The sequence below is a fragment of the Mirounga angustirostris genome, unplaced genomic scaffold (assembly GCF_029215605.1).
Source record: "Mirounga angustirostris isolate CCGP_5_RB_7025 unplaced genomic scaffold, mMirAng1.0.hap1 SCAF_2, whole genome shotgun sequence".
In the NCBI taxonomy this organism is placed as follows: domain Eukaryota; kingdom Metazoa; phylum Chordata; class Mammalia; order Carnivora; family Phocidae; genus Mirounga; species Mirounga angustirostris.
In genome coordinates, this window is record NW_026991710.1 from 167,732,374 (window position 1) to 167,749,770 (window position 17,397).

The following is a 17,397-nucleotide window of genomic DNA, read 5'->3' on the forward strand; positions in this document are numbered from 1 at the left end:
AAGCAATCCTGAAAAAGAAAAATAAAACTGGAGGCATCACGATTCTGGACTTCAAGCTATATTACAAAGCTGTGGTCATCAGGACAGTATGGTACTGGCACAAAAAGAGACACATAGATCAGTGGAACAGAATAGAGAACCCAGAACTAATGGTCAATTAATGGTCAACTAATCTTCAACAAAGCAGGAAAGAGTATCCAATAGAAAAAGACAGTCTTTTCAACAAATGGTGTTGGGAAAACTGGACAGCCACATGCAGAAGAATGTAACTTGACTACTTCCATACACAATACACAAAAATAAATTCAAAATGGATGAAAGACCTAAACGTGAGACAGGAAACCATCAAAATCCTAGAGGAGAATGCTGGAAGAAACCTCTTTGAACACAGCCTTAGCAAATTCTTACTGGACATGTCACCGGAGGCAAGGGAAACAAAAGCAAAAATGAGCTATTGGAACTTCATCAACATAAAAATCTTCTGCACAGCAAAGGAAACAATCAACAAAACTAAAAGGCAGCCTATAGAATGGAAGAAGATATTTGCAAATGACATATCTGATAGGTTAGTATCCAAAATCTATAAAGAACCTAACAACTCACACCCAAACAAATAATCCAGTTAATAAATGGGCAGAAGACATGAATAGACACTTTTCCAAAGAACACATCCAGATGGCTAACAGAAACATGAAAAGATGCTCAACATCACTCATCATCAGGGAAATACAAATCAAAACCATGATGAGATACCACCTCACACCTGTCAGAATGGCTAAAATTAACAACACAAGACACAACAGGTGTCGGCAAGGTTGCAGAGAAAGGGTAACCCTCTTGGTAGGATGCAAACTGGTGCAGCCACTCTGGAGAACAGTTTGGTGTTTCCTCAAAAAGTTAAAAACAGAACTACCCTATGAACCAGCAACTGCACTACTAGGTATTTACCCAAAGGATAGAAAAATACGGATTTGAAGGGATATGTGCACCCCGATGTTTGTAGCAGCGTTTTCAACAATAGCCAAACTATGGAGAGAGCCCAGATGTCCATCAACTGATGAATGGATAAAACAGTTGGTGGGGGGGGATGTAGTGTGTGTGTGTGTGTGTGTGTGTGTGATGGAATATTATTCAGCCATCAAAAAGAATGAAATCTTGCCATTTGCAATGATGTGGATGGAGCTAGAGTGTATTATGCTAAGTGAAATAAGTCAGAGAAAGACAAATACCATATGATCTCACTCATATGTGGAATTCAAGTAAGAAAACAGATGAATATATGGGAAGGGGGCAAAGAAAAAAAGGAGAGAGGGAAACAAGCCGTAAGTGACTCTTAACTGTAGAGAACAAACTGCTGGGTGATGGAGAGAGGTGGGTGGGGGATAGGCTAGATGGGTGATGGGTATTAAAAAGGACACTTTTTGTAATGAGCACTGGGTGTTGTAGATAAGTGATGAGTCACTGAATTCTACTCCAGAAACCAATATTGCATTGTATGTTAATGAACTAAAATTAAAATTAAAAAATGAATTAAATAAATAACCTTATAATTTAGTATATGTGCTGCCGAAGCGAGCACGTAAATAATCTTATAATTTAACCATTTATTTTCAATGCCTTTTTTTGTATGTGAAATTCTTATACATAGCAGAGTCTCTTTGGGGAGTAGCTCTTTGATGTCATTCGCTGCTTCTATTTAAGAAGAATATGCTTTAATCAGATTTTATTTAATCTGTGTTCCTCAACCAATTTTTCAGGACAGCACCTGTGTTTTTCGTGTAAAGTGTCTGGTACAGATGTGAAGCGTTGCTCTGTTGGTGCTTGTGGGAAATTTTATCACGAAGCCTGTGTCCGCAAATTCCCCACTGCCATCTTTGAATCAAAAGGATTCCGCTGTCCTCAGCACTGTTGCTCTGCCTGTTCCATGGAGAAAGATATCTACAAAGCAAGTAAAGGTAAAACAGAGTTAAAAGGGGACTAAGGTTTTTTTCTTTTTAAGTGCAGTAGCAAATGATAAGCACATTATTTTTAAGAGTATTAGGTAATTATCCCTCTCTGCATCTGTAGATGTAACCGCTCAGCCACAATAGCACGGTAAGTAGAGATTAGGTTCTAATTCAGATCATGAGAAGAAAATTCCGTATGTTCAAAATTACCCTTGAGAATTTCTTTCGCAGGTGACATTGAGACCACCATCTCCGGCATCAGAGCCAACAAGTTTTTTTTTGAGGGATCTCTCAATGGGCACTGCATTTAGGGTCCTGCATAGGAATGACAGAACCACACGTGTGGAGAAAAATATTATCTTACCATAACAGTATCCCATGGAACCCAAAAGAGCCCAACTCCAAAAAGCTCACTTTATATCCAGCTGAGGCCTGATTACGTAGATTTTGTTTTTTCTGATTTGTCTTTAAACAGGTCGCATGATGCGATGTTTGAGGTGTCCGGTAGCCTATCACTCCGGAGAGGCTTGCATTGCTGCCGGCAGCACATTTGTATCCTCCTGCATGCTCATCTGTAGTAATCATTCCAAACGGAGCACCAAGGCTTCCTCGGCCATAAATGTAGGCTTTTGTTTCGTTTGTGCAAGAGGTGAGTGTCAGTCCTTTTTCTTTCTTTGAGTTCAGTGGCATATTTCCCCATCAAACTAGAGTTTCAGTTATATCCCCGAGAGATTAACACTTTCAGTAGTCCCTTTTATAACATGAAACATTCAAATTGTTAGAATATTTATTCTTCTCTAACCTAATATCTGCATTTTTTTTAGTGACTTAGAATTACAGATAAGTTCTTAGTGTTCCTGTATGGAGCATCAAAAGATTAATCTATTCCCTTCTGCAAACAGTTCTTCTGTTCAAAGTAGACTCTTCCCATGTCATATTCTTTAATCCAGAGTTTTCAACTGATTGAGATTTCACTTGGAAGGCAAGATAAGCACATTTATTTTTTAATTGTTTACATTGTATTTTATCCTGTTTTGGTCTGGCATTGAGGAAGGCCTGATGGGATACAGCCAAGACAACATATGTGGTGGTGTTAGCTAAGAGTCAGGCGATACAAGCTTTCTTACTTGCCACCTGTTGATATTTAAGTATGCCAAGAGATTGATCAAGTAAAAACAATTATTGTGTCCCTGAGGGGGTCAATGAACTTGAGTTCGTGATAAATAGAAAATAAGATTTCTTTGGTTGAATATAATACAGAGTATTCAGTTTTACAGTGTCTCAGCTGTATTATAAGAAAACAGTTTTTAGTATTAAACATTTTAGAAATTAATATCCCCTGATGCAGTTTTTTTGTTTGTGTTGTTTTTTTTTTAATACAAATACTAACTTTTCTGAACTTACCTTAGTGGTGAAATAATTGAAAGGACTCCATGGTGTATCAGGCCTATTAAATTATATTTAGACTAAACTGAAGATGAGGTGTTCGGTTTGGTTTTGGTTTTACTTGGTTTTGTTTGTTTTTTCCTTTAGGAGATAGTTATTTTAATTTGGTGGAAGTACTATAAAGTATTTTAAAATAGAATTTAGGTAGTGTGACAGATCTTGAGTTGTTTTGGTATGGTGTCTTTTGTTTTAAAAAAAAAAAGCCAGAAGAGGTTGGCAGTAAAAGATTAAGTAAATGGCAGTCCTTCTGGCAGCCAGCTGAGTCCATGGTATGTATAGCTTTCAGTTTGCCAGAGTTTGCAGTAAGCACCTGGGGCTGTGTGCTATTAGAGGGAAAGCATTGTGTCTTTCTTTACCAGAGCAATTACAACTGTATTCTGCTCTGAAACCTGGCTGGTACATGGAGGAGTAGGTCTGAAATATTTTGTGCCACATTATAACAGGTGGCAGCAAGGATTCGAATAGTCAAAAGAAATAAAAAGTCACCCCTGATGTCTTTATGGTCTCCCCATGCCTGAGAAAGTGATGATAGTATGGAAATAGTGAATTATCAATTGGATGGCTAGCTTTAGAGACAGATGAGTGTCAGTGATAACATGAAGTCTCTCTCGCTTTGTAAACATTTTATTCTACCTTGCTGGGCACTTAGTATTACTTGCACACGCACACACAAACACACGGTGCATGCTAGAGAGTGTGTAACTGAGCCAACATTTTATTTTATTTTTTAAAGATTATTTATTTATTTATTTATTTATTTGAGATAGAGCAACAGCAAGAGAGCGAGTGAGAGAGAGAGAGAGCATGAGCGGAGGGGTGGGGAGGCAGAGGGAGAAGCGGGCTCTCCAAGCAGGGAGCCAGATGTGGGACTCAATCCCAGGGCAGCCACTTAACTGACTGAGCCACCCAGGCGCCCCTGAGCCAACATTTTAAATGTCAACTCCATAACTATCATGTTGGCTTACTTGGTACATTCTGAATCAAGTACCATCAATATATTAACCACTCCTTTCTTTTCATTCAATAATTGGGAAACATTTAAAACAGGTATTTTCAATTTAAGATAGGCAGAAAATGGCCCATTGTCAAGGAGCCTAGTTTTATAGAGACTAACCATTTAAAGTTTAACTTAGATGCTTTGATTAAAAGTTTGAAGTAATGCAAATGAGGGGAAAACTCACGTTTTACAGGACCTGTATTTGCATCTTAACAATTTGATAGATATCTGAAAGATATACTGTATTTAAATGCCTGTGTAATCAAGATTATTTAATTCTCAAATATTTTAACTATGAAACTTTGTACAGTAAATAGAAACTGTCATTTTCCTTTCCAAAATATAGAAATTTATCCTAAATAGATCAGATGTTGGGATTTGAGAAGGCTTAAGTCAACAGTTTTCACAAGTAAATAATATATGTTCTCTCATCAGTTTTTACAGAGGTCTCCTTTTTAAAAAAAAAAAGAGACATAATTGTAATAAATCCACACATAAAAAAGGAGGCTTTAATTGTGTATGTTTTGGTATTAGAAAACTTAGTTTGTTTTGCTTTTGTTTCTTGCCTTATACGGAGTCTTTCCCTCCTCACAAAGGATTTTTCTCTTAGTTCATGGTTATTGATTGTTTAAAATCATTCAGCTAATTCTTAAGGACTGAATGATTATCTAGAAATGTTTTTAGAAATGTTTTAAGGTTTAGAGGAACACTGCTCCACCCCTGACCCTCATGGTGCCATAGAAAGTGTCCCATCATATTTCAGTGTAGTATACACACATCCTTTAGGCTTTCCTTCCATCCAGGCAGGTGGTGGTGGTGGGGCGTGTTTGTAAAATCAAGTTACTTAACATTCTCGCCCTCTCTTTGTAATGGTAATTTATAATGGAGAAGGTAGATTAGGGCTTTCTTTTCATTTTAATAATAGCAATTTTTTTGTATCTGTAAATCAAACTCTACTGGATATGCTATCTGAGTGAATTGTCACAGTTGCCTTAAGGAGTTATTGCCCCATTTTATATGGATGAGAATGCCGAAGCACAGATTACATCATTTACTTGAAGGTTGCAGAAGTTTAAATAGAGGGACTAGCATTTGCACCCAATCTTTCTCATTTCAAACCCACTGTTTTTTACACTACACTGCTTCTCTCTGTTACATGTATGAAATTCATTTGACATTGTATAACTTTTTTTAGAAGACTTTTATGCTGTTACCAATTAGCAATTTTAAGTCCCATTCTGTCCTCCAGGTCGGAGATGTTTCTTAAATCTTTCTCAGTGTAGGGTAGCACCAAATGAAGATAACACCCACGGCAAAAAGCAAATGGTAACCCCTTTAAAAACAAAACTCTTCCCTCTTCTCAAAATGATCTCTATAAAACTGCTCTCATGATCCGTATTTTAAAGTCCAGATCATTGTGAACTGTCCAGTCACCAAACAGAGAAATGTTCCCTGGTCTCACACTGCCCTAGGTTTAGGAATGGCCTGTAGTGAACTCAACAAAGGGGGGAAGGGGATGGGAGGGAGCGGAGAAGTGGGCATCACAAGTGGGTTAAAGGAGATCTTCTGTTTCCCTCCAATAGGATAGCTGGATTGGTAGGTCAGAAGAACTGTCTTTAGTTTATATCATGGCAGGGAAGAAATGTAAACAGTTTGCATTACCTCAGTGAAGTTCAACAAATTATGGCTCCTTTAAAATCATGTGTCATATTGATAGAGAATAGCTTCATTATCTGGCAGAAAAAGCTAGAATTTATTTGAGTACATCTCAAGATACGACTAGAGGAGAGACTCAATTCTGCCTTTCAGTACTCCTTGATACGTTGAAGGTGGATCAGTGTCTCTACCATGTTATGTAAATAACTCTTATTTGCTATTAAGTGATATGTCATTTTGTTCTTTGGATTGTCATCATAGTACTTGTAAATATTAAGGAATGTAGCTTTGTCTTCCATAGGGGGTTTTAAGTATGACGTCAAATGCAGTTTACATCTCCAAATTAAGTTTTAGTTTTCTTCTGGGTGTGTAGGTTTTTATGGGATAAGGCACTGAGTAGCTCAAACTCCCTTTAATAACTCTGGCAAGGCTTTTCTGTCAGATCTTCCTTTTTCTTCATATTCTCCCCCCCCCGCGCCCCCAGTTTTTAGCACAGCTACATAATAGATGTTGGTTTATTTTTTTTCCCTCATGGAATCATGGGTAGTTTCATTGCAGCTCATCTCTTTCTGTTTGTTTCGTATAGGGCTGATAGTTCAGGACCATTCAGACCCCATGTTCAGTTCATATGCCTATAAGTCCCACTACCTACTGAATGAATCAAATCGTGCAGAGTTGATGAAATTACCTATGATTCCTTCTTCGTCAGCTTCCAAAAAGAAATGTGAGAAAGGTAATAATCAAAATAGTTTCTCTCTTTTATTTTTGCATTTCCTTTTTTTTTTTTTTCCTCTTTAAATGAAGGGGGGAAATGTATGCCTGTCAAGCACCATCTGTTGCTTTTGGTAAATTCTGCCTGGTGGTTGTGACTGTGTCTTCATGTGGCTGCAACATTATTAAAAAGGGCTTAAAATAATTCCATTATTACAAATTCTTACCTACTTACTCTTCTCCTTGAATAAATTCTCACACATTCCATATATCTGTGAGTTACTACAATTGAAAGGCTGGGATTTTGCTTTATATATAGAAAGATATTCTAAAGGCTCTTGCTCTTTTGCCTGATGTAGAACTACCATTGGAAAAGAATAGACATGATATAAATTATTATGAACTTTCAACTAAAAAACCTGGGTAGGTTATTAAAAGAGAAACCAAGATATCGATACTTAAAATTTTGATTTTAGGGTATATGCTATCTTTTTGTTTCTTAAATGTTTTTGTTAGGATGCTATGAAAACTAGCTGCCCTTCTCTTGGGAGGCTTTGGTGGGCAGCTGGGGAGATTAACCCAAATACTGGATATTGAAAGGCAACCCAGCTCAACTGAAGAATTGCTTATGGATAGTTTATCCACAGAGAACCAAGAGCTAAATGTATATTTATATTCTCCCAATTAATTTAACCTATAGGAGAAAATCATACCTTGTTTTTAGCTTTACATAGCCTACTTGTAACACAGGGAAAAGGTAATTTAACAGTACTGTATTACTTAGGGAGTTATTACCCCAGAGGGTAAAATGAATAACCTGGAAGGTGAAGGCCTTTTCCTGTATACATTCCCATTATGATCTGGGGGCCAGGTTCCGAATCTTTAGAGAAAAATTAATCCATACCTAATAGACTGGGTATATTTGAAATAAGGTGTTTTGGTTTTTTTTTTTTTCTCATTCTTTTTGTTGCCTGCTTGATATGTCTTTGCTCTTTGTCAGACATCTGAAGTGGCAACCCATGACTAAAAGAAAATACCACTAACTAAACAGGGTGACTAGAACCTATAAGGAATAGGTTGGAGAGAGTATTGGCTTGCTTACTTGCTTGCTTGCTTGTTTGTTTTCCACTGAAGTCAGAGGATGTCACCTGACTGGTGATACCACCTACTTCTAAAACAAAGATGGACAGAGAGGTCTAACTCCATAATGCAATAAAATTAGACTACCCGAGGCATTCATTTTAGGAAATGCCTTATTTCCTACTGGCGCCTTCATAAAATTAGATTAAGTCAGTTGTTTCTTACTTTGTTTTCAGCACTCAGTATTGACCTTGACATGAATTGAAATTATTTTGAGCCCTCTATTTGCTTAGCTTGAACCATGTCTTACTTCTTCTTGCATCCTAAAGCAGTTTTCTTGCATAGCACCAAGGTGGATTGTTCATATTTTCATTTTTCTATTTTTCTTGTGTATTTTTTGTCAAAAAATCGTGATGATTTTCATTGACGGTTCTGGGTCTGTATTTCCTCTGAAATAAGACTTTTAAGTTTTAATTTTAATTAAGGACTATTCCATTATGTTAAAAAATGGCCAGGCTGACTTTTCCACATCAGCTCTAATGATCACATGTCCTCTAAAGCTGTTTGCAAAGACTGCTCTCCCTACTGGTCCTTCCTTTCTGATGGAGAAGTCAATTATCTCATTTTACTTGAAACTTACAGAATTCCCTACCTAGGCTAAGAGCACTCAGGCAGCTAATCTGTAGGTTGGAGAATTGGAACAATGAATCCATATTGAGATCTGCAAAGGAAAAAAAATCTTAATGATTAAAGCAAAATCTTTTAAGCAGAGGAAATATAGTAATTTATTTCATCACTGATTGCATATAGATTTTTCTTTTTGTTTTTATGTTAATCAGTTGGAAGTTTGAAAGTCTACAGGAAGAAAAGATTTTCTGGAAAATTGATAGCAAACCCTCAAAAGGTTGGAGCTGTGATTTCATAAAGTTGTGTAGAGGGCTCTTAACCTTTTGCTTATGAGATTTTAAGTCTCAGTACATTCATGGGTTATAGACTTGATTTTCCAATAGAATTAATTTTTTTTTTTGCAGTAAATGTCTTTATTATATTTCATCTAAAGTGGTTAACATCCTTCTGTCACTTGTTGAAACACCTATTAGAAATAGGTAACCTCCCCCCAAATCTCTTCTATTTCTTTACATTTAAAAATATTCTTTTGTTTTGTTTGCTGCACTTGTTTTGGTCTTAATCCAGAGATCATTTCAAAGGAGAGGATTTTGCTAGGGAACTTGGAGAGGGATCTCCTTGTGTATGGTACTTCATTTTACAGTGACATTTACTTAGTTTTATGCTATAAAGCAGTGGTTCTCAATATGAAGTCAGAAAAACTTATGTAAAAATTTTTGAACTATGTTTAATATTTCAGAAAACCTAACAGAATCATACATTCGCACAAAATAAGGCTGCATACGTTTCTTTATATTTAGCTATGATTTGAACAACTTAATGTGATAAGACTAGTTTTATTATTGGGATCAGAAGCTCTGATTGGCAGTTATATATTTCTTTGGTTAATAAAAACAGAAGAAATTGTTACCTTTAACAGGGGCTTTGTTTTTTGGGTTTTTTTTTTTTTTTGGCTTAGGGTTTTTTGGTTTTTTTGGGTTTGGGGGTTTTTGTTTTGTTTTTGGTTGATAAAATATTAAAAAACATGGGTCCCTGAGGAAGGGAAAGGGGATCCTTGGTGATGAAAAAGTTGCAAACCACTGCTGTATAGCCTATTTGACTTTCTTTATTTTTACTGGAAAGGGAAATGATAATGTAATCACCAATTTGAGAAAGTACAATCCTTTGCTTTTTCGCATTCTTTTATGGAAAGAAAAAAGTACCAGTCAACCTATTGGCTATCTTCTTTCTTGCTAATTTTATTATAAAGGGATTCAGTTAACTGTGGCACTGGATTAAAATACAAAGATGACCATTGCTTGCTTTCTTAGCTCTCAAGGAGAAAAGAAAGTTGCTACATATTTCTTTGAAAATCTGCTCTCAAATCTACTCAGTCTAAAGATTTTATGCATCTGTTGTGTCATCTGTTAAGAGTTATAGCTCCTGCTAAACTCATACCTCAATTGCCCACCTTTTCAAGGGGTAAAGACCACAGTAATGGTTTTCATACTCCTCCAAAGCTTTGAGTGTCTGGCCATGTGGCCCTGGAAAGGGACTGAAATAGCTAAATGTGTTCATTTGCTTTCTATTTTAATCCATCACTATAGACCTGACTCAGTCCCTTTATTTTCCCCCAGTTTGACTCAGAGTTAATGCACTTAAAAGATAACGTTCTCTTTTCTCTTTCTTTTTCTCTTTCCTCTTTTCTCAGTTATTAAGACTATTTATTTGTTTCAAGGTGGAAGATTGCTCTGCTGTGAATCGTGCCCAGCTTCCTTCCACCCGGAATGCCTGAGCATAGAAATGCCAGAAGGCTGCTGGAATTGTAATGACTGTAAAGCTGGCAAGAAACTACATTACAAGCAGATTGTTTGGGTCAAATTGGGAAATTACAGGCAAGTTTTTCCAAGGACAAAGAGGAAGTATTCAATCATTGTTCAGACACAGGTGCTCATAATCTGTATACAAACTGGTGAGGAGATAGGTAGAATACCACAGAGCTACTTCCTTAAAAAAAGAAAGAGAAGAGAAACCTTTTGAATTGGTTTTTAGAGGATTGGGAAGGTTAGTTGTTGTTGGAGTTTTTTTTTTTTTGATTGGATGGTTGGCTTGTTTTTATGTTCTGAAAGTTATTTTATACTAATGAACTATGTACTACTAGATTATGGAATAAAAGGTCTAATGTAGATAGTAGGGAAGATGTTTTCTTTGTGTCCAAATACATTCATATTGATTTCTAATAAAATCAAGACTTTATATCCTGTTCAAAATAGCTGTCTTTGCCCATTTTAGTTCCTGCTAAGCTTTAAACTGAGTGCAAGGAGAGAGCTCTTTAGAATTTAAAGAGAGCAATTATTTCATTAAGAGCTTTTAGTTCTTAAGAGAATGAAGTGTAAGAAGTATGTGTGATTGCCATTATTTTCAAAAAACTTTCTCCTTTTAAGAAGCCTGTCCTTACCAAGCCTCCACTGAGCAGAATAGCGATATATTTTAAAAACTCTACATTTTACGTTTTGAGTCATATGTTTATCATTTTACTAAGAAAATAGATACTATTCAAGAGGGCACAATAAGAGTCTGCTATTCAATTAGAATACTAAGTAAAATATATTTCTATAGAATTTCAAAGGTACTGTAATTTTTTAGTAATGGCTATGTCATTTTCTCTATGTTTTGAATATGCTGCTTGCTTACCTATTTAACTTTAAAAATTTTGTTTTTAGCTAAGATAAGGGGCCTTGAGGTTGAGAAGCGATCCCCCACATACACTATTTTTTTTTAACGTATGACAGAAAGCCTCAAAGCACCCCCCCCAAAAAAAATTGGCAGTTAAATACATAAGCAATTTTTTACTTCTGGCAAAAGACACAAAGTTTTAAAAGTCAAATGTTAAGCCACAGTAAAGTATTTGCACTTCTACTTTAATAAGCAAAGACAAATATCTTACCTAGAACAGGGACAAAGAAGAGAAAGAGCCAGTTTGCCAAAGAATAGCAAATAGAAATTAAACATGTAAGGGGCGCCTGGGTGGCTCAGTCGTTAAGCGTCTGCCTTCGGCTCAGGTCATGATCCCAGGGTTCTGGGATCGAGCCCCGCATCAGGCTCCCTGCTCCGCGGGAAGCCTGCTTCTCCCTCTCCCACTCCCCCTGCTTGCGTTCCCTCTCTCGCTGTGTCTCTCTCTGTCAAATAAATAAATAAATAAAATCTTTAAAAAAAAAAAAAAAGAAATTAAACATGTAAAAAATGCTGAGCCTAGGGGGGCCTGGGTGGCTCAGTTGGTTAAGCATCTGCCTTAGGCTCAGGTCATGATCCCAGGGTCCTAGGATTGAGCCCCCGCGTCAGGCTCCTTGCCAGGCAAGGAGCCTGCTTCTCCCTCTGGTTGCCTCTCCCTTGCTTGTGCTCTCTCTCTCTCTCTCTCTGACAAATAAATAAAATCTTTAAAAAAAGAAAGAATGTTAAACAGCGTATACATTATCTTTCCATATGTTTATACAGTTTAAAAAATTGTAGGTTTGTTTTTCATTACCCCAGAAAGAAATACATCTAATGTTATAGTATGAGACATAAGATTAAAGGGGAGGCATTTTCAATTTTTCTATTATACATTTCTGCATTGTTTTAATTTTTAAAAGAAGCACTGCTTTTTGTAATTAAAAATATATCTTTCCAGGGTGGGAAGGGGTGCAAGTTTGACAATTGATAAGACATTCCTGGATAAGAAATATCTAAAACAGTGTAAGAAGCCTTCAGATCTTCACATAAATTTCAGAATGTCTACTTTTTAAAATTTCTTTCTTGGGTTTTTGGGGGGTTTTTTTGAGTTATAACTGACATAACATTATATTAGTTTCAGGTTGATTCAGTATTTGTATATGTTATGACATGACCACCACAACAAGTCCAGTTAAGCAGCACACATAGTTACAGAATCTTTTTTTCTTGTGATAAGAGCTTGTTTTCGTTGTTGTTGTTGCACAATTCCGTTTATATGAAATGACCAAATTAGGCAAATCAGTAGGGACAGAAAGCAGATCAGTGGTTGGTTGCCAGGGGCCGAGGGTAGGTGGGAGTAGGGAGTGACTGCTATGGTTGCACAGCATTGCAAAGGTACTAAAAACTGTAGTATATACAACTTAAAATAGTGAATTTTACCTCAATAAAAAGTAAAAGTAAAATAAAACAGAAAACAAAAAAACAGATGGCTCTAGTAGCTTTGACATGCCTTTGAAATGTTGCCTCCACGGCAACAGCCTCTGAAGAGACATGGTAAGAACTTTTAGGATCTACTCACTTAGCAACTTTCATGTATACAATCCAATCTTATGAACTGTGGTCACCATGCTGTCCATTACGTATTTCCTTTGTGAAAAGTTATGAATAGAAAGTATCTTTAACTTTCATACTTAAATTTTAATTACGGGGCGCCTGGGTGGCTCAGATGGTTAAGTGTCTGCCTTTGGCTCAGGTCATGATCCCAGGGTCCTGGGATCGAGCCCCGCTTCGGGCTCCCAGCTCAGCAGGGAGTCTGCTTCTCCCTCTCCCTCTGCTTCTCCCCTGCTTGTGCTCTCTGTCTCTGTATCTCTCTCAAATGAATAAAAAAAATAAAAAACTCAAAAAAAATTTTTAATCACATTACATTTTTAAAAAGCCCAAAGCATTGAGGTTCACAGCTCAGTGAGATTTTATATGCAGGTCAGGTTCTTTTCACATGTTTTGCAGAGACTCAATGTGTTTTTTTCCAGTCAGGCCCAGCTGGGTCACATGAAGCTGTTTCTTTTCAATAACTGGTTACCCCAATGAGAAGCCTCCTGGGGGAAGTGAGGAGGACCCGGAACAACCCCTGGCAGAAAGTGTCCCCTTCCTAACCGACCCAGTGAATATAGTTATTGTGTATACACTTAATACCTTGAAATGAGTTAGAAATAACCATTTCCCGGGGCACCTGGGTGGCTCAGTCGGTTAAGCGTCTGCCTTCGGCTCAGGTCATGATCCTAGGGTCCTGGGATCGAGCCCCACATCGGAGCAGGGAGCCCGCTTCTCCCTCTCCCTTTGCCTGCTTCTGCCCCTGCTTGTGCACGCTCTCTTTCTCTCTCTCTGTCAAATAAATAAAATCTTTTTTTTTTTTTTTAAGATTCTATTTATTTGACAGAGAGAGAGAGCACAAGCAGGGATGTGACAGGCAGAGGCAGAGGGAGAAGCAGGCTCCCCGCTGAGCAAGGAGCCCCATGTGGGACTTGATCCCAGGACCTTGGGATCATGACCTCAGCTGAAGGCAGACGCTTAACCAACTGAGCCACCCAGTCATCCCTAAATAAAATCTTAAAAAAGAAAAAAAAGAAATAACCATTTCCTAAAATATTTATTACACAAAATAGTGTTTTAACAATTTGAGCACAGACTCTTGCCTTTTTTTTTTTTTTTTTAAGAGAGAGAGAGTGAGCACATGAGCTGAAGGTGGGGGAAGCAGGGGCGGAGTGCGGAGCCTGACTCAGGGCTCGATCTCATGACCCTGAGATCATGACCTGAGCCAAAATCAAGAGTCGGATGCTTAACTGACTGAGCCACCCAACTGAGCCCCTCTTGCCTACATTTTAAGTTAATTCTTAGGGGCACCTAGGTGTCTCAGTCGGTTAATCGTCTGCATTCAGCTCAGGTCATGATCCCGGGGTCCTGGGATCAAGCCCCACATCGGGCTCCCTGCTCTGCAGGAAGCCTGCTTCTCCCTCTTCCACTCCCCCTGCTTGTGTTCCTTCTCTCGCTCTGTCTCTCTCTGTCAAATAAATACATAAAATCTTTTTAAAAAAGTCAAATTTGGAGGAACACATGACTTTTTTAGGATTGAAGTTGGGTTTGGAATAGTATTGGTATAGAATTTAAGAATTAGAATTCTTAAATTGGGTAGCAAGTTCTTATGTTTTATAATTTGTATGTTCATGATATGTATTTATGTCAAGTATTAATTTTAATTTTTATTTTTTTTAAGATTTTATTTATTTATTTGAGATAGAGCAGGAGCAAGGGGAGTAGCAGAGGGAGAGGGAGAAGCAGGCTTCCCTCTGAGCAGGGAGCCCGACATGGGGTTCAATCCCAGGACCCTGGGATCACGACCTGAAGCAAAGGCAGACGCTTAACCGTCTGAGCCACCCAGGAGCCCCATATCAAGTATTAATTTTTAAAGAAAAAACTAGATTGGGTGTTTAGGGTATAGTTTGTTTAGTTTATGTTCACTATTTCATTAATTCACTAATCAATATATTTTTAAATGTTGTGTGGTTTAGCAGGATTAAAGATAAGGTATTTTTTGTCCTTAGAATCTGAATGAAAATTGCAACGTACAAAACCTCACCCCCGCCCAGCCATGTATCAGAATGGTACGATTTGTTCATTCTCTTGATCTGCAATTGCTTTTGTTTTCAGATGGTGGCCAGCAGAGATCTGCAATCCCAGGTCTGTGCCACTGAACATCCAGGGCCTTAAGCATGACTTGGGGGACTTCCCTGTGTTCTTCTTTGGTTCTCATGACTACTATTGGGTACACCAGGGCAGAGTGTTCCCTTACGTTGAAGGAGACAAAAGCTTTGCTGAGGGACAGACTAGTATTAACAAGACCTTCAAAAAAGGTAAGTTGGATGATGTTTACAGGGGCTCAAAACTAAGACTCCATGGTTGATTTCTCAGCATGTCCTGACTTGCATAGGACATGTTTGTGGTGTTAGAGAACTTTTCACCAGGTGTTATGATCCAGTGCCTGTAAGTATCCAGTCACGTTAGAGCCACATCTTACCCAGTCAGTTAGAAAAATACATTTCAGTATAGTAGACTCTGCCATCTGTGTGAAAGGAGTTTCTTCAGCAATTTTTCTACAAACATAGAGATTATTTTGGAAATAGTCTTCTTAATCAAGTGAAGCTTCTTTGTCACAGAAGCGTAGTAAAAGCTGCTCACAAAGAGCCTTACAACTGTTTTTGCAACAAGTTTCCAGGAAGTTTGGCTTTCTGGGTAAGAGTAAAATGAATTTAAATCTGGTACAACGTAAAAAACTGGGGATTTTTTTGGTTGGTTGGTTATTTTTTTTGCTTTACTTGGAAGCGTCTGATTATTGAAGTAGGACCTCTGTGAGGCCGCACCTTGCACAGAGCAGCTTTAGCCGTACGTGAGTTATGTCTTCTCTCAGTGTTACACTATGTTGGTGGAAAATGGTCATTTCCGGAATAATTTTAAGAAGAAAGCCTCGGGCCAGATCCAGGGCATTGGGAAGGCAATGTAAAACTGCTCTCCTAACAGTTTTTGTTTGTTTTTTGGTATTTATATACTTTGTTTGGTCTTATTGGCAGCACTGGAAGAAGCTGCAAAACGTTTCCAGGAATTGAAAGCACAAAGAGAAAGCAGAGAAGCACTAGAGATTGAAAAAAACTCAAGAAAACCTCCTCCTTACAAACACATCAAAGTGAGTCTCTGCCCATGAAAACACTCATATCTGACAGGCAAGAGGAAATGCATCACTGTCTTCGTCATTAGAAGGCACTTTCTGACTTACGAAAACCTTTGTCAGTTATCACCCAGTCTTCGGTAGAACAGACCGGGAGCTTTTGTTGGAAGCATAAAATGGGAGCCACAGCTGCTGTGCTGTGAGGAGGTTGTTGATCAGCCCTCTCATAGCCAGTAGCACCATGTTCCATGTGGAATCCTGTTCTCGCCCAACCAGGTTCTCCTGCAACCAAATGAGAATATAGGTGTTCAGCTCCTCTTCTTCCAGAAAGCCCACAGTTGTCTTCAGTTAGGAAGTTTCCATCAGCGAGAAGAAGAAGAAATACACAAGATAAATAAGGGAGAATTTACATCAGACTTTGATATTTCTGTCCACTCGGTAGGGGCCATCTTGTTCTTAGCTTCTGCACGGGGAAACTGAGGTCAAGATAGAAAGAGCCTTTCTCGGGCGCCTGGGTGGCTCAGTTGGTTAAGCGACTGCCTTCGGCTCAGGTCATGATCCTGGAGTCCCGGGATCGAGTCCCACATCGGGCTCCCTGCTCGGCAGGGAGTCTGCTTCTCCCTCTGCCCCTCCCCCCTCTCATGGGCTCTCTCTCATTCTCTCTCAAATAAATAAATCAAATCTTTAAAAAAAAAAAAAAAAAAGAGCCTTCTCAGAGTCATGCCACAAGGCAGTAGCCCGAGCGAGAAATCGCCTGGCTGTGTCTGATGTTCCTGTTTAAATTCTTCCTCTTCTTTGTGGCTTCGTCTTCCAGGCTAACAAAGTGATAGGAAAGGTACAGATCCATGTTGCAGACCTGTCTGAGATTCCCCGCTGCAACTGCAAGCCAGCCGATGAGAACCCGTGCGGCCTGGAGTCGGAGTGCCTGAACCGCATGCTGCAGTATGAGTGCCACCCGCAGGTGTGCCCGGCCGGCGAGCGCTGCCAGAACCAGTGCTTCACCAAGAGGCTCTACCCTGATGCCGAGATCATCAAGACCGAGCGGAGGGGCTGGGGCCTCAGGACCAAAAGGAGCATTAAGAAGGTAACGGGGGCCGGGGGCACCGGGGGGACAGACCAGGGCCTGTGCCTCTTAGAGATGCTTCATCTTCTCTTCGGGATGAAATGCATGGGGATTTATGGCAAAATTTTGGAACTTACCGTGGTGAAACTTGGGCACTTCTCGAGCAAAGCGGGAGCGGTAGGAAGAGGCAGTAATAAAGTATACATAAACTTTGGGTGTCCTGTGATTAGGCATAAAAGGAGAAAAAATCGGTCATTTTCTCTTTGAAATATTTTTTACTTGTTAAGCAAAAGAGCTGTAAAAGGCTTCGCAGAGTCAAAAGAGTGCAAAGGTCAGAACGTGCTGGGATGGAAACTAGCAGACCCAGGACTTTGTGCCCACATCAGTGTTCCATGGCCATGAGGCCAGGGCCAAGTCGCTCACTCCCTGAGCCTCAGTTTCCCCTGCTCTCCAGCGGACATGG

General features: G+C 38.8%; 1 protein-coding gene across 4 annotated transcripts in view; it reads left to right on the forward strand.

Annotated features, from left to right (window-relative positions):
* The window catches only part of NSD3 (nuclear receptor binding SET domain protein 3), a 121,004-nt gene that overhangs the window by 87,305 nt on the left and 16,302 nt on the right, over positions 1–17,397 (forward strand). For 3 of the 4 annotated variants that reach the window (XR_010409683.1, XM_064585533.1, XM_064585534.1), the window contains exons 13-19: positions 1,758–1,955; positions 2,422–2,595; positions 6,632–6,778; positions 10,154–10,337; positions 14,860–15,062; positions 15,777–15,889; positions 16,686–16,955. Coding sequence is in view for 3 of the 4 variants with exons in the window: in XM_064585533.1 (XP_064441603.1) it covers positions 1,758–1,955; positions 2,422–2,595; positions 6,632–6,778; positions 10,154–10,337; positions 14,860–15,062; positions 15,777–15,889; positions 16,686–16,955 (1,289 nt within the window). In the remaining variant the exon portion in view is untranslated. The remainder of the gene's footprint in view (positions 1–1,757; positions 1,956–2,421; positions 2,596–6,631; positions 6,779–10,153; positions 10,338–14,859; positions 15,063–15,776; positions 15,890–16,685; positions 16,956–17,397) is intronic. The other variant, XM_045879853.3, reaches the window with a different exon arrangement.